Source organism: Colobus angolensis, unplaced genomic scaffold, assembly GCF_000951035.1.
Source record: "Colobus angolensis palliatus isolate OR3802 unplaced genomic scaffold, Cang.pa_1.0 Scaffold196, whole genome shotgun sequence".
NCBI lineage: Eukaryota > Metazoa > Chordata > Mammalia > Primates > Cercopithecidae > Colobus > Colobus angolensis.
This window is the reverse complement of record NW_012115110.1, coordinates 6,699,936-6,718,070: the sequence shown is the minus strand read 5'-3', so window position 1 is coordinate 6,718,070 and position 18,135 is coordinate 6,699,936. Positions and strand designations below refer to the sequence as shown.

The window sequence follows — 18,135 nt, the reverse complement described above, 5'->3', positions numbered from 1 at the left end:
GGGCCACCGCACTCCAGCCTGGGCGACAGAGCGAGACTCTGTCTCAAAACAAACAAACAAAAAACCAAACGCTTATACCAATGTATAACACGTACAGAATTTTAAGACTTTAGAATCCTTCACTCAGTAAATTAACTTTTACTGTGACATTACTTGGCTTACCTGCTTTATTATAGAGTATGGAATAAGGTGTCCACTGTCATTTCAACTTATACTCCAAATTTACTGAGATTCAAAGTGGTCTTGTTTATAACTATTAATTTTTATAAATTTGTGTTTTTTTAAGAAGTAGGCAACCAAAGCAAAATACAGAAATGCTTGGATACCGAGGGTGTTATGACTCAGCAGTCACTTGGCCTCACATTTTTCTAATGACTTATGATAATTTTGCACTTAAAACATGACTTTGACATAATATAGTAGTCCCTCTCTTATCTACGGGGGATATGTTCCAAGACCCCCAGGGAATGCCTGAACCCTCTGATAGTACTGAACACTGTGTGTGCTATGCTTTTTTGATCTGATAACTGAGAGGGCTCCTAAGTGACTAATGGGCAGGGAACATAGAGGTGTGAATACTCTAGAAAAAGGAATCCTTCATTTCCCCAGGTGGGATGGAGTGGGGCGACTTGAGATTTCACCATGCTACTCAGAATGGTCCACAATTTAAAACTTAGGAATTGTTTGCTTCTGGAATGTTCCATTTCATATTTTTGAACTTCAGTTGACCGTGGTATCAAGAAGTAAAACTGCAGACAAGGGGAATACTGTACCACTTTTATCTCCTTTTGTTTGAGATTAAGGCTTAAGACGTTACTTTAAAAAATGTCTACTGCTGAAAAAGTAGTAAAATCTTTGCTCTGATCCTTCCCTCTCTGTCTTCCCAGAGCGGATGCATTCATATTCTTCTTCCCAGTGCCAGGTAAATTGAAGTGTGGAAGAGAAATTCTTGTGGTATGTTTTTGCCACAGAGGTGCAACACGCGGTAGGCTCACCCAACCGGCTCAAGGGCTGAGAAGCCTCATGTGCCCATTCTACAAGGGGTCTCTAGAAGGACACCTGAGCTATTTCCAAGGGCATGGGTGTAGGGCATTCTATTAATACATCCATTCATTTGTTTAACAACTAGGTATTGAATACTTGCATGTGAGGCACTGTCCTAGGTGCTGCAGATACAGAAGTGTACCAAGCAGCCAAGCTGCCTGCCCAAGTGCAGTTTGCTTTCTAGTGAGAAAGGGGGAGGCAAATGGCAGTTTCACATGTACATATATGGCTACAGAGGGTCCAGCGAGGAGCTCACCTTTGAACAAAGGTACGTAGGAGGCACAGGCATTAGCTAGGTAGGCATCTGGAGGAAGGTATTCGAGGTAATGGGGCCAGTAGGTCCACAGGCCATAGGGAATGTGTCTGCTTTGTTCAGAGACCACGCTGAGAAACCCATGCCACCCATAAAAGAATGGGGTGGGGGCACTAGGAAATAAGTACCTGGAGATGGCAGAATTTTCTAGATGACTTTGGCTCTTAATCCCGGAGGAGTGGGAAGCCCCAGAAGGGCTTAGTAGAAGAGTGATGGATCTTCAGACTGAATTTTGAAATCTCGACATTGCTGCTGTGTCAGGAACCAACTGTTCTTATACATAAGATGTTTAATTTCACAAAACCAACCCAAGATTCTTATATCATACTCTGGCTGTATCTTTCTTGACTTTAGAGTTTCATTAGACAAATCATGGTCCTTTTAAAATCGATACTAGAGCTGTGAATGGGCCCAGAGGCTTTAAACATGAATACATTCTCTGACAAGGGAATTGATGGCTTTTTTGATTAATATTTACTGAATGCCAACAGCTCTGAACTTAGACATGCACAAATTTCTGTGCTTCAGATATATATTTTTCTAAATTATGGGGTGGAAGACAAAGACACTGTAAAAATCAGGTAACAAGGGGCACTTAATTGGGTAATTTAAATAGCAGGAAAGTAGTTCAGATAACAGGTTCCAGATCAAGTTATAAAGTGCCAATCCTGGGGCTGCCACTTAATACTTTGGAGCCTTTGGCAAGTTATTTACCCAAAGTCCTCGTCCAAAATCTGATTATAATAGTACCTCTCACATTCAACGAGGTAAGTATATAGAAAGCATTTAGCGCTGCAGCTAGCACGTCACAAGTTAAATAAATTGTTACCACTATTTTGCTTAAGAATTGGCAACTAATTTGTGGCAGAGCAATGACCCTAACTTGTGACTATGAATTGATTCTCCAAATCTCTTATGCCACACTGTTTGTACTGGGTTGTAGAGTATCCCCCAAAAGTCATGTCCACACAGATTCTCAGAATGTGGCCTTATTTGAAAAAAGAGTCTTTCCAGATGTCCTCAGTTAAGCTGAGGTCATTGCTGGACTACAGTGGGCCTTAATCCAGTGGCCGGTGTCCTTATAAGAAGAGGAACATTTGGACAAAGAAAGACAAGGAGAACACCATGCGATGAGTGAGGCAGAGATTGCAGTGATGCCCCGTAAGCCAAGGTCGTGCCACAGATCAGTGGCAGACCCCAGGGGCTGAGAGGGAGGCCCAGACAGATTCTCTCTCAGAGTTTTCAGTCAGAGTCAACCCTGCCAACGAGCCTCCAGAACTGTAAGAATAAATTTCTGTCCTTAAAGCCGCCCAGTTTGTGGTAGTTTCTCACAACAGCTCTAGGGAATAAATACATTGTCAACTCCCAATTAGAAAACCAAATGCCCAGTGAGCATTCAACGGGCTGGGAGCACCACTCTGCAGTTCCTTATCAATGCAAGTTTACTGTGATGTTATTATGTGAAAGAAAATCTCAGATATTAGCATAAGGGCTTTAAAGATTATTAGAACACTTTTCATAGATATCTCTAAGGTTAAGATATTTCTTCTAATTTTAGATGATGGCAGTGTATGAGAATCAAAAAATAGTGGGATGATATGACTCTAGTGCTCTTCCAGTCTTTTTTAAGTTAATTTCTAAATGTTGACATTGATCATTTTTTTTAAAAAAATTATTTTCCCATATGTTAGTGGGGTAGAGGAGGTATTTGGTTACATGAGTAAGTTCTGTAGTGGAGATTTGTGAGATCCTGGTGCACCCATTGCCCGAGCAGTATACGCTGCACACGTTTGTTGTGTTTTATCCCTCGCCCCCCTCCCATTCTTCCCGTAGGTCCTCAAAGTCTAGTGTATCATTCTTTTGCCTTTGCATTACTAATAGCTTAGCTCCCACATATCAGTGAGAACATAAGATGTTTGGCTAGTCTTTTGATTTTGGGGTTATAATTGTACTTGCTTGTATTTGACATGGATGGAAATGCAAGTATACTGAAAATTAATATGAAAAAATAATAAACACTTTGAATATCCACTAGGAAGTAAAGGCAGAGGAACATCGAACAAATCCTTCCAAATGGACTAAAATATTTACTGTCTTTTTTTGTTCAATGCACACCATTCTAGGATCCTGACACGTGTGACCTTGATGGTATTATAATTAGCAAAGATGTCCTCTCTCAAAGTTACTGTTATAGATTGACATTTTATTCAAGTCCAATCACAGTTGTTTCTAGTTCCAACTCACTTGGATTTTGTTACATTTTTGAACCAAGATATAGTCTTGCATACCCTGACGATTTGTTTATAATTGCCATGGCAATGTAACATTTCCCAGCACATCGCAGAATACATGACATAAGAATATGAATGTAAACATATGAAAAAAGAAAGCCCTCAGGTGATTGTTAATTTTTGGCGTTGTGTAATTAAACTAGTTTTGTTTAATGTTATCTTTTGCCAGTATCTAATTAGCAAAGCCATCTGCTGAAAGAGTAGTAGCCCATTCGCCTCAAATGTTGTTCTCTTCATTTTTATGAAGTGTCTGCCTCTGCTGGTCCCTATCTAATTAGCTTATCTGGCAGTGGAGTGTGATAATACACAGCTTTGTTTATATACTTCTGAGAACTGTGGATTTGTATGTATGTAACACATATATAAAAAGAGCCAATCTCTTTTTCTTTTCTGCATCTGATTTACTCTTGAGATCACAGTTCCCTTTATTCTAACCATAGTATGCCCGTGTGCAACACGGCCCACTGGGTGCTGTATCCTGAAACAGTGGGGGCTTCATTGCATCCCCAGGATTTATGCAGATATAAAATGGGTTTTCCATAAGCCTCTGCTGTTTTTTGTTTTTGTTTTTGTTTTTTTGTAGCTCTCTTTGTATGTTTGTCCCATCCTGAAATCTAATGATATTATAAGTCAGAGTGTGTCATTGGACCTAAGATTAACTTGCATATGGCTACTAGGGCAATGAAAATGAACACTGCTGACTCTTCAGATTTAACATAATTCTGTCTAGGCTGATGGAATACACTTGTGCTGTATTTTAAATTAATATCTCATGTGTATCTCTATGTCTGTTTTGCCTTCTGTCAATCACATAGAAGAGTGTCTTCCATTTGGTAGATGCTTAATGAATATTTGTTAAAGGAGATAATTAATGAATTTGCATGAAGCAAAATTTCTGTGAGTTGCTGAGTAGTACAGGTTTTATTTGTATGTATTTACAGAAAAAAATTTACTACAAACAGGAATCATTCTGTCTTTTAAAATGTAAATGTTTTAGACTCACTGCCTACTATTACTAATCTTTGAATATTCAAGTAACCACAATATTTCTGCTATATGTCTGCTGCTGAAATATATAATGCAGACAAAGTATTGAATAGCATACAGTAGAAATACTTCTTTTCTCTACTGGGCTATCCTGAAATAGAAAAAGACAAAAGATGACAAAAATTAAATGTTTTTAAAAGGGAGACTCAAGAAATGAGACTATGAACTTTGGGTTGAGATCTGAAATGTAGAATGCTTTAGCACTTATTTTGACTATTGTAAAGATAGGTTTGGGTTGGTGGAAAAACATCTTTAAATAAATTTGAATACAAGTGGAAACATGGCTTCTCAAATCAGTAGTGAGATTTGTTCTATAATCACGATACATGAAAGAATAAAAATCTTCACTGAGAAATGAAAGAGAAGGCTTGATTAAAAGGTATTTAGTTCATTAGAATGGATCTAGAAGAATAAGGAAGTTGTGACCAGGTTAAAACACAGCCTAATTTCAAACAGAAAAATGGGTCACTGTGAGAAATAAGATCCCATAGAGAGGAGGTTCCTTGATACTCTTATTTGTCTCTGATGGAATTTTTTTTTTTTTTTCTAATTTCAAGTCTGTCCACTAATGAAATGGGCAAAGTCTAACTGACCTGGTGAATAGGAGGATACTATGGGATGAATCTGGAACATCCTATTCTAGTATTATCTGGAAAAGGCATTTTTCTCCATTCTATTCCTTTTCAAATTCTGTGCTATCCAATAATATGTATATATTCCTGCTGTCTTCTGGAATAAGTAAAGTTCCATTCTTAATATAAAATTTCCCTTTATCCTGTTCTCTATTCAGGTAGAAAGTGAACAGAAAAGCTGTACAGTCATGGTCTTTAATTAATTCTGGATTTGAATATTATAGGCAAGCTAGTGAGACTGTAATAAAATGCCTTAGGAAATAATTTTTTTTTTCTTTCTAATCACTATCTTCAGAAAATCTGTAAGATTTGTCCTACTTATTATGGGTCTAATAAACTTGTAAGAGCAGTTGTTATTTTTTGGTGTGCTGGATAAAGTAATGAAATATTTTTTAAAACTCTCACATTCTTTCTTCTCCTATTTTCCCTTTCAATCTTTGGCCAATATTTATCTTGAAAATGCAAAGGCTGTTTGGGCATTAGGTAGACTTGTGAAGCTGTTTGTTTGCCATTTTAGCGGCAGGATCTGAAAAATTTTGATGGCATTTGGTAAATATTTTTTTCTGTTAGCCCTGGGACTAATCCTTCTCTTCATAGCTTTCATGTTTATGGAAGAGAACATTATTATTTAACTTTTAACAAAATCACTAGACCAATGAAAGCCACGTGAATGACTCTTTATCTAAAGTATTTCACTGTGTAGTTTTCCTAGTAATTGTCTAACAGCAGTTCCTCTTGGTGATATGTAATACTAAATCCTCTGGCCATATACGATCAAAGTTACAATGAGGTTTACTCTGCTGAAAGAATATATCATATTCTTTCAATCCTCAATACTGTTTTAATCAGTCCTCAATACTGTTTTAAATAAAGGCCGAGAGGTGGATATCTACTTAAATACAAACAACAGAGTGATGTTTTGTAAAGAGATCTAAGAAAGGAATATACTAAAGGCCAAATCAGATGAACAACAGTGCATTTATTTTCATTTATTTTATCTGCACTTCATGGGGATATAGTTATGCAACTCTATGGGAGGCTGTTTTCTCTGGAGGTGTCATTGCTTTTCATGAAAATATTTGTCATCCTGGTATGGAATTCAAGTCATGCGTTTGCATCAGATGCTGATTAGCTGTGACTTTATTGTTGCCGTCAAACATTATGAACAGGGAAGCAACACAGGAGGAATTAACAAATTCTCTTATCAGATGTTGACACTGACAAAAATCTTCAAGTCTGCACAAGGGAAAACAGTTATAGCATTGTTTTGGTTTCAAAGACACTGAAGTGGTTCTCTCTAGAATACTTTTCTTATGGACTCCCATTTGCCAAGTAACAGAAATTATGCAAGATGTAGTGTTTTATGATTTAATTCTGTTATGTAACATTCTTTGGAAGGCAGAAGATATTAGAGAATGGTGTTAGCCTGACTTTATTATTCTCCCAAGTTTGGATAATTAGGGAAAAAAAAAAAAATTCTTACTAGAAATAAGGATGAAGCCATTATTTTCCTTCATATGATTTGACACTAGGTAACTTTTGGTTTAGTTTATTATTTGACATGAGTTCAAATTAACAGAAAAAAGTCTCTATCTCAAAATGTCTTTCTGTTAATGATTGAATTATTGCACATTCCTGATCCTTCAGAAATCCAATTTTAATAGTAAAATAGAAAATAATTGTAATAACAGGTGTGGAGTATTGAGAAAATATTTTTACCCTCTAAAAGTTCACACTCTATGCAATGATAGAAAAGAAAAAAAAAAGCCCAGATGCCTCAATTTGCACAAAAAACTATTCACGAGAGCTAGGCCGTGGATGTTTGCAGGCATCCTTTCTGTAAAGCAAGCCCGGTCTATGTTCTCCACTGATCACATATTTCATTTGTGAGTCAGCATCAGACGTGAAAGCACACATAGCAAGTTAATCAGCGTAAGTGAGATTTGGAAATTCTGAGAAAAAATATTTTAAATCTGTGGCTCTCAATATTTAGTCAGAGTTAATAACAGTATGAAAATGACTGCTGTTGGGGAAAAATCCTAGCTATGTTCTTTGCCTGAGCTATCTATTGATTGATTATCATTTACAGGTGTATCTTGGTAGTAAGGATATGCAAAATCATTCTTCGTTATCTATGAATATTTATAAATGACGTATTATTTGAATAAAATATAAACGTCAAAATGAATATTTAAATTCTCTTGTCTCAAGGCCTCTCCTTTAAGCCTTGTCTGGGTCTATTCTATAGTTTCACCGAAGCGATCATTTCTACCATCAGTGCCATAGTCACCAACTCGTAGTTCTTTTCTAACAGTGACTAGATCTAAACATCACATCATTACTACCTAAAAGTAAATAGTAAGGGGGAAGGTCCTTGTTCCTCAAATTCAGAGCTAAATCTAAGCCCATGAATAAATTTCATGTATTTGGTGTAAATTCTCTGAGTGTGAAAATGTTGGTGCTAGGGTGCAGCCATATTTCCTAATGGTTACCAGTGCCTTATTTATATTTTCCCTTTTATTCAGTCAAAACCATGATAGCTGCTATTGTCTTGGTATTTTCTACAGGCTGTGGAATGGGAGTGTGACGAAGCTACCAAGAAGGCCTGTTACAGCAAAGGCAAATCAAAGGTAAGAAGGATGCAATTATGAACAGCCATCACCCTGTTTTGAAGGACTCTGCACTATATAAAGCACGTTGATAAGAAGAGTATTCTTGATTATGATGCCATGAAAAGTGAAAAAAGCAAGATTCAAAATTTGTATATGGTATATCCTCGTTTTTAATATTAATTAAAATTAACCACAATAATCAATCACTTCCAAAAAGGATTCAGAAGAAGATCAGAGCTAATTTGTCCTTTAGGTTGTTAGACTAAGATAGCACTGGAAAAAATATGGGCCTGAATTTTTAAAATGTTTTAAATTCCTTCTTTCATACTTCACAACTAAATCTAGAAAGTAATGATAGGATAAATGAAATTATTATGTAAAATATTATTTGTGATTGATTCTTTATAATTTATCTTATATTCTTTATAATAAATTCTCTTCTCATACTAAAATATACATCTTTTAGTTATTATTTGTGATTAATTATTTGTGCTTAATTCTTTATAATTTATCTTAACATATTCTTTATAATAAATTCTCTTTTCATACTAAAATCTACATCCCATGTTCCTATAGAATGCGCAGTTTATAGCTAAGGTTGGAAATGTGTTTCTTAAGCAATTGTACATGTTACAGACTTCTTTCAAATGTTTGTCTGGCTCAAAAAGATGCGTGATTCTTTGCCTTTCCAGGAAGACTATGTGTCTTTGAGAAAATTATTCTTGATCAACTTGAGGAAATTCTGCAGCTTGTGCACAGGCTCACTGTGTCTTACTCTGTTAGTAATCTTCTTACATTTTATTGGAGCACGGACTTTTCCAATGGTGAATTATGCTTTGGGTTACAGAAGACAGCAGTTATACACAGAGTAGAAAAGAGGGCTTGCCTTGCAAAGTTGGTCCCAGGACCAAGAGCTTGGGGAAAAATATATAGCAAAGGCAGAGAGCACTGGCAAAAGATCCTCCCCTATCTGGATTTATAAAAGAGTGTTACGTACCTTGTTTTACCCAATTTCATTGTCTGCTTCCCTGCCTTTTAACTGAATGGCTGTGGGAGTCAGACACTGAGGCAGGTGTCAGCCAGCTTCGTTATGGGGTTTCCCAACCCTGAATGAAGGAGTAGGAAGAAGAGGAGGAGGAAGATGCAGTCTTAGCCAGGGAAATACTTGGAGACAAGGGGGAAATAAAGCAGGAATTGATGAAGGCTATTTTCTGGAAGATATTTCACCTCAGAAAAGGCCTCTGAGATAAATAATCAGAGATGTAAGGAGATTTAAAGGTACTCCAATTGTCAAAGAATTCGAATCTGGTATCTTCAAATGCTCCCCAAAATAAATAAATAATACAAAACCTGCAATCGGGGACCCCTGTAACCTTCTTGGTGAGTTTGTAGAAATGATGTATAGAACTTTTGAAGAAGTGATTTCTAAGTAGTTTCCTTTTTCCTCCCTGTGGTGTTTGAGTCTCAGTGTGGGGGTGGTGTGGCTCCACCCTTGGCCCCACTTCGCTGGTCAGAGCACAGTCCTTTAAATAAGACCACCTGTGCTAAGGAATGAGATGGGACCTGCAGAGTCAGACTTACGTGAAGTGAGAGGTGGAAAGATGGATTTCTTTGTTTCAACTAGTAAGATTCACTGATGCGAGCGCCACCCTTCCAGGCTCTCAAGGCCTGCAGTGGGCCTTGCCTGGGGATATCAGTGCCTCCCAGGGGGTGCTCCGTGTGACGCCTGATATGGTTTGAGTGTGTCCCCACCCAAACTCCATCTTGAATTGTAGCTCTCATAATTCCCATGTGTCCTAGAAGGGACCTGGTGGAAGGTAATTGAATGATGGGGGTGGGGCTTTCCTGTGCTGTTCTCATGATATTGAATAAGTCTCACAACATCTGATGGTTTTAAAGGGGAGTTCCCCTGCACAGTCTCTCTTGCCAGCTGCCGTGTAAGATGTGTCTTGCTTCCCCTTCATTTTCGGCAATGATTGTGAGGACTCCCCAGTCATGTGGAACTGTGAGTCCATTAAACCTCTGTCCTTTAAAATTACCCAGTCTCGGGTATTAGCAGTGTGAGGACAGACTAATACAGTGATCTAGCTCTCCCTCTTGCTTTTTCTCACCTCTTTCTTCTTGTCTTTATCTTTCTTCTGGTACTTTGCTCTTCCATCTCCTCTTCTTTCTTTCTGGGTCTTATGGGCACACCAATAAACACTATTCAGGTTTCAGCAACCCAGCAACAGAGATTGTTGATGCACACCTTTCATCAGTGTCTGTTCTGAAAATGTTTAGCTGATAGCCCAAACCTGATGGTCCCCACCCTCCTTCCCTCTCCCAGGTTCCAGTGCTATTTCCTCATCTGATCTTAACACACCCAGCCCACGGTGAACGTTTAAAGATGTTCCACTGGATGAGTGAATGAACATGAGAAGCCCGTACCAGGGAAGTGAACTTTAGGGTTTCTCATCCTCGTCATTATTGATATTTGGGGCCAGATTGTTCTTCGACATGGCAGCTATTCCGTACGTGGCAGGAAACACATTGCCAGACATTGACCTGGTTGGAAATCCCTGCTTTGATTTCCAAAATTGTAAATTTATTTATCACTTTTACATTGTTTATTTTTATTTTTATGCTTCCTAGAGTGCTCTCATATTTCATCTAGATTACAAGTATATATTTGTTACAAAGACATTTTAAAAATTAACAGTTAACTCCCTTCCCCTCTATGAGCTTCAGTGTCCCTGTACTTCTTGTCCTGCTAAAGCAAAGCATCAGATTATGTCATGTAGCCAGGGATTTTTCCTCCTCATAGTCTGGAAGTTCATAATTTACAAAGAATCTGTGTGGTTGCCTTTTGCTGATAGATTATTTCTACTTGGGGTGAAAATTTGCTTCTGCTGAAGCAGAACTAGCCCACGTTTTGCCTTAAGCCGTGATCATTGGTTGTGTGGAGCTTAGAACTTCAGTAAATTAAACCCAGAGAACTATTAGGAAAAGGCCATCTTTTGTGACTGGTAGTTAATATACCCTCGATTCACAGAGGAGACCAATCGTTACTACACTTAATTGAATTTTCTTGACACACAGAAAGCAAATGAGGGCAACAAATATTTTCAAATAAAATCAAACCTTTATGTTTCACATGCTTTGGGTTTTAATGGATTAAAAATAATGGGAAATCAGTAATTATTAATTGACTCAAACTGCATTGGTGAATGGATTTTTTAACACTATTATAGTAAGACAGATGAAGATGAGTGTCAAGCACCATGTACTCTGAGAAAGATGAATGACACGTTCTTTTAGGTTGCATTAAGTATATTGATAAATTCACAGAGGGTTTAAATAACTTCTGCTGCTTTGAAGTAGAACTCGGTTTATGTAGCAGAGCTGTGTGCATTGGAAGTTCCTGTGTACAAAAATGATGCAGTAGCTAAACAAACATGCCAGTCTAGACAGCACTGAGCTGGTGCATGGGTGGTGAGAGGAGAGGGATCTTCATCTACCTTTACAAGTTCTTTCTTTCTTATTTGTCATCTCTCTTTCTTTCTTAACATAGTAACTGAACAGTGACCATGATGTGACCAACCTGGGTGACCGAGCCCGGCTCCTGGGACAGAGAAGGGAAAGAAACAAGGCAGCCCCTATGAACAGGGACAACTGGGTCAGATGCAGCCTCCAAGGGACTGCCCCCTGAACTCATAACTCAGACAACCCACATTTCCCCATTTTGACAGTTCTAGGAGCCAATTCAGAGAACATTCTCACAGTCAATTTAACTGATAGGTAACGTCTCTTTGGGTGAATGGCATTAAGACTTTTCTTAGTGGTCATGAGCTTAGATGGCGAATTCGGCTGTTTTGTAGTTTTGCTTATGCTGAAGTTCTTATGAGAACAGAATGGCAAAGTTTCCCTTCTCCCTGAAATAAAAAGAATAATGCAAAATGTGACATCTCAGAAATGAGAAAAATGCCAGCAATTTAAACTGAAGTTGTTTTATTTCCTACTCTGAGAAAAGTGGTCTGTGCTTCCACACATAATGCATTTAGCTGCAGAGCTGAGCTGGAATGCATGCCTGGAAGGAGGTGGCTGGGTCTGCAGCGAGGACACTGCCTGTGCCCACTTGCTGCTCTGATAGGAGCATTCCTCAGCTTGCTGCAGAGCGGAGGAGAGTAGAGATGACAGATTTCCCCTTGTTTCCCTGGGATATCTGTGTCCAGACACAGATACGATTTCACATGTAATCCATTAAAAGTATAATTTAGGGAATTACGGTCAAGAGAAGTTATCCAGATTTTTTATTCGAGTCAGGCTTGAAAAGAAGGTAGGTACTGTAGCTGCCAAGCCCTTGTCAAGCCTGTGTTCTATTTTATTTAGAAATTGCTCAGCTCACTTGGAAAAGAGGGAGTGCCTTTGCCTGCAATGGCTTAAATATTTCATGGAAAAAAAAAAAGTGGGGGTGGGGAATCTGTTTTTATGGATTCAAAAACTTATAATAAAACCTGTTGTATTTAGTTCTTCTGGACATAGCATTATAGAAATCGAATTCTCTAACTATTTAAGTATCTTTTACACAAATATTATTTTAAACACAAATAGTCAATTCTCTCACGACCTAACAAGAGTTCCTTGTGTGTGTTGGGCTATTATGTCTGAACCAACGTTCTTCCCACTCTGACATTTAGGAACCATACAAAGGAAACACAGCTTATTATTATGGGAATGAAAGAGCTGCTGTATGCTTCTATTACACTTTGTAATTTTCAAAAGTTTTTGTTCATGATCTCATTTCATGATTTTTGACACCAAGTTCCTAGAATTATTTTGCTAGTTAGTGGGAGAGTTTTGATTAGAATCCAGAGCTACGTATATTGTTCTCCCTGTCATATCCTGTGTTCCTGTTCACCAAGTTGTCAAATTATGCTTTTAAAGAGGTAAACTCCTAGTGAATAGGAGAAGAAAGTCATGACACGTACTACCTGAGAACCTGCTGGTGCAGGCCTGGATCTTGACATTTTGTACCTAAGTGCCAATATTTTGAAAGCTGTGAGTTAATCAATACATGGGACACATTGTAGCCCTGCTTTTATTTTGTGTAATTGCTTTAAAAATTGAGAATACTTTAGGTTAAATACTAACATTAGGTTAAAATTAGATTATGCACACCTAATTTTATTTTTTTAATTGAGGTGCCCAAAAAGGTTTCCCATGAAGTCAGCTCAGTTGAAAATAGAGTATGTACATATATACAGTATAGTATATTTTATATATCAATACACTGTACATTACATAGCATGTAATATATGTATGTGTGTGTTTATCTCTACATATTGCATCTGTTATATGCATGTGCATATATTCACAAGTAATACATGTATACAATTAAATAGACACACCCTTTATACACACACACATACACATATGCATCTGATTGGGTTAGGTATGGTTTTGCAAGAGTCACCAGGTCATCATGACTTAGGCTGATGTGGGTTCCACTTTGAAAGGCTCATGCAATTCCTGTAAATTGCTTTTCTTCAGCACTTTGATGCTGACAAGGATAACACATTGCGAGGAGGACACGTTGCTTTCATTGTGAACACTATGATTAACATAAAGCCTGTCAGCTTCTCACCCTTATTTTTTCCTCCCTAAAATTAATGGGTTGGGCGATGGGCTGGGTGTTGCTGAAGAGACACCTGAGAGATCCACAGAATATACCTGTTTAAAAAAAAAATCATGAAATACTATATGACAAAACCAATTAATTCATTAAGAAAACAGCCCTAAAACGTGTTTTCTGTGCTGGGGCTTGGGCCTTGTGTCATTGAGACCAAGTGGGTATTGGCCAGTCTCCATCTAAAAGCCCTTTCTATGAGTCAGCAACCATGCACCTTGGCTATTAAATGCCTTGAAGTGAAGGAAAGGTTGATCTCTCTGTGGATCACAGGCCCACATGGGTCGTTTTAATGTTCACTTGCCGTGATCAAAATGTAGACAGATGACTCTCATTATCAACCCTAGAAGCCATGTGGCAGCAAGCTGCTCGAGGCCTTGGAGATGTGCACTGTGACTTCTTAGAAAATCAGAACTCATTAAATCCTCTTCACCCATTTTCAAGATATGGAAATGGGCTAGAAGAAAAAATTCTTAGATGAGAAAAGGAAAATCATAGACATTTAAGTATGGTGATTTATAAGAGAAACCTTTAAAAGAATATCCTAAAGGGACTTCTACATTATGACTCTACTTTAAACTAGGTGACTCCAAGCAGTACTTCAAGCAAGTTCAGGTAACCCATGGAAGGCCACGTTTGTAACAGAGATTGGCAGAGTGAGTTGCCAGTAGATCTGCAAGAGAAGTTGAGTTTTCAAAACACCATCAAGAGGAGACTAGTTATTACACAGCCTATAACTGTTACTCATTTCCTTTTTTTTTTCTTTTTGAGACTCTGGAGTCTTGCTCTGTCACTCAGACTGGAGTGCAGTGGCTCTCTGCAACCTCCGCCTCCTGAGTTCAAGCAATTGGATTACAGGCATGCATTACCATGCCTGGATAATTTTTGTAATTTTAGTGGAGATGGGGTTTCATGTTGGCCCGGCTAGTCTCGAACTCCTGACCTCAGGTGATCTGCCCACCTTGGCCTCCCAAAATGCTGGGATTACAGGTGTGGAACCACCATGCCCAGCCACTCATTTCCTTTTATTCACAGTATTGACTCTCCAGTTCCCAAATTTATCTTCCGCTCAAAAGCTAAATACTTCTACCTTTTTTTTTTTTTCCTGTGTTTTCACATTCTGTTTCAGTTGAACTTGTCCCAATCTCTCTTTTTAAAACATTTATTATTTTAAATGAATTTGTTTGGAATTCACAATCTGTGAATTAAACACGAGGATGCCTTTAAGGGAGTAAGAACGGGGAAGTATGCGAGATGCCCTTAGTCAGTTGGGTGACTGCGTTCTGCTCTTGACAGTTAAGAAGAAACTCGAATGCCACCCACCTCCACACATTGCTCCTGTAGGACTCAGAGGATGAGCACACCTACCATTATTGGTGATAACGCAGACCTCTAGTTAAGGCTGGGGACAACTACACTATTACCTTCCTTCATTAGCTCCTGATTGCCACAGGCTCCTCTGGGTTCCATAGGGCTGGGGCCACCTTCCATCGTTTTATAGATTCTGCACAGACCTCCTTGCCTGATCATCCAGATCCCTGACATCTTCCTCCTTTTTTTTCCACACTCTCAGTTCTGCGAAGCATACCAGTGACACGCGTGTGACTCATCACCAATAATAGAGCCAGTGTCTTCATGTATTCTCACATGGTCTTGATGATCAGAACATGCTCTTTCATTCTCCGCCCTCATTGAAATAATTCTGTCCCTTTCCTCATTTACTTTTTATCTGATTTTCTGACACTGTCAGTTGGTGCCCTGCCCCTCCCTGGCAAACTACTGCACCATGGTTACCATGGTTATCACACATCCCGACCAACATGCTGGTTCTTCATCAAGCTTGAGAGTGGTCATCAGGGATGTTAACAACCTACAGTTGCCGGGCACTGTGGCTCATGCCTGCAATTCCAGCACTTTGGGAGGACAAGGCAGGAGGATCCCTTGAGCTCAGAATTCGAGACCAGCCTGGGCAATATAGTGAGTCCTTGTCTCTACAAAAAAAAAAAGAAAAAAAAATAGCCAGAGGTGGTGGCATACACGTGTAATCCAAGCTACTTGGGAGACAGAGGTGAGAGCCTCACTGGAGTCCAAGCAGTCGAGGCTTTTTTCCTGTGTTTTCACATTCTGTTTCAGTTGAACTTGTCGCAATCTCTCTTTTTAAAACATTTATTATTTTAAATGAATTTGTTTGGAACTCACATCTGGAATTCACAATCTGTGAATTAAACACGAGGATGCCTTTAAGGGAGTAAGAACGGGGAAGTACGTGAGATGCTCTTAGTCAGTTGGATGACTGCGTTCTGCTCTTGACAGTTAAGAAGAAACTCGAATACCACCCACCTCCACACATTGCTCCTGTAGTGAACTGTGATTAAGCCACTGCACCCCAGCCTGGGCAACAACAGAGTGAGTCCTTGTCTCAAAAAACAAAAACTAAAGAAAACAACCTACAGTCTTATTTGCACTTTGTTCTTCCTTTGGGAAATTAGCGTAAACACCATATTTGATATCTTGGTTATTCTCCTTTCCATAATTGACTGGAGGCCCTTGCTTTCTCTTCACCAGGGCTGTAGAACTCTGCTGTGAAATCACATTTCAATCCAGATGATTCTCCTGGAACAACTTACCCTTGCCCATGTTGTTTGTGGTTTACCTTGTGGCAAGCTCTTGCTTTTTTTTTTTTTTTTTTTAAAGTAAAAGTTCTTTTACATCTTGCCTTGCTTTTAAAAGAGTTCCAAAAGCAACAGCAAAAACCAAACAAAATCCCCACCCTTGTATAATGTTTGTAATTTTCCATTCCAGTCCTTATGATGGTGTCATTAACCTGTCTGTGTCATCCATTAAATCCATCAGCTTGCTCTGTCCTGTGTTCTGGGAGATGTCTTTGTGGGTTTCCTCTGACAGGCATAGGCTTCCTTCTTTCATCCTCACTCTGCCTGTCTTTACAGGCTCCTGTACCCCTCTGGTTTCTTCTCTGGCCTGCCTGTGTTCTCTTCAGCCTGGGAAGGAGGAACTCTGTGGTTCTTTGAAGTCTTTCGTTTTGTTCTTCCACTTTAGAACTCTCCTGACCTTTCCCCAGGAATAAAGACAAAAGGGAACAAAACAAGACAAGCCTCCCACCTCTGTTGTACCTTTCTCAGTTACCAGATTCACTGTCTACTCTTTACAAGCATTTGGTAATTCTTCTGAAGTCTACTTAGATCTTTGTGGTTGTTTTCTGTCTTCCTCAGTTCAGCTTCCAATGGTAAGTGATTACTATTACTGTTAGGAATAATGTTAGGAGGATAATCCACCCTTGGTATTTCACTTTACATTTAGAAAGCCAATCTGAGCCAGGAGCGGTGCTGACACCTGTGATCCCAACACTTTTGGGAGGTCAAGGTAGGAGGATCGTTTGAGCCCAGGAGTTCGAGACCAGCCTGGGCAGCAATGATAGAACTCTGTCTCTAGTAAAGAAAATACAAAAATTAGCACTATGCTTTGCTGCTGTATCGCTGCTATGCAGTAGACTGAGTTATGGGAAATTAACACTTTCATCTAGAATGAGGGTCCATTTGATTGCAGAGAAGGTGAGCTATGCCATTACATCTAGATTCCCCTGATTTCCAGCATGATGTGATTCAAATCATCATGTTATCATGCAGCATCTTTCATGCCTCGTGCGTCATTCATTTGCCATTGTGTGCAATCGACTCACTATTTTGGGTTTGTCCTTTCACACCTACCACCTTGGTCTAGGTACAAAATGACAAGAGCCTGAGTTATGGAAGTGACTTCCTCCTTGGCTTCCTGACTCCAGGCTTCTATCTTCAGCTTGACTCCTGCAAATTGGTGTCTGAGTGGTTCTTCAGTGATAAAACACGAGAACTCATCAATACTTCACGCAGTCAAAACATTTCATGGCTCCTTTCACATTCGGAGTAACGTGTGAACTCACTCCCTGCGCACACCTGGCCTGTTTCAGGCTCCTCGGCTTCTGTGTGAGCTCCTCTGTACACAGTGAGAGCACCTTGCTTTCTCTAGCCAGGACACCTTGGCACAGTCTGCTCCTTTTGCGTGGGGAGTCTTTTCCCTCCTTTGCTCAGTAAAGTCTGACAGGTGTCCTACAAGCACCCCGTCCAGGAAGCCTCATGAAATCTTTCACTTTATTTAACACTTAGTTGTCAACTCTTTCAGGAAGCCTCTGTACACCTCTTCCCTTCCCTATTCCTTTGGAGCTACGTAATATGCTATTCTTCCGTGTGCTCATTAGAGCGCATGGCCAGCTCTGTGGTCACTGTCATGAACCTGTATTTTTCTGCCAGGGGCCTGGATTGGGACTTCTAACCCGGTGACTACCAAAGAGGAGCTACTCAGTGGATGCTTGCTGGATAAATGAGGAGCTCTCTAGCTCACATGTCCATCACTGCTATGACCATACCCAGGGTTTTCTAAGAACATTGGCAACTACAAAAATACTCCATTCTTGGAGTATCCCTCAGCCTAGGGTTTTGTCCCGAATATTTCAAACATCTTTTCCTCATTAAGCATA

At 39.2% G+C, this 18,135-nt stretch overlaps 1 protein-coding gene across 1 annotated transcript in view; it reads left to right on the top strand.

The window, feature by feature from the left end:
- SEMA5A (sema domain, seven thrombospondin repeats (type 1 and type 1-like), transmembrane domain (TM) and short cytoplasmic domain, (semaphorin) 5A) overlaps positions 1 to 18,135 on the top strand; it is a 539,042-nt gene that overhangs the window by 308,672 nt on the left and 212,235 nt on the right. Inside the window, exon 6 of the mRNA XM_011940969.1 lies at positions 7,895 to 7,957. Coding sequence (XP_011796359.1) covers positions 7,895 to 7,957 — 63 coding nt within the window. The remainder of the gene's footprint in view (positions 1 to 7,894; positions 7,958 to 18,135) is intronic.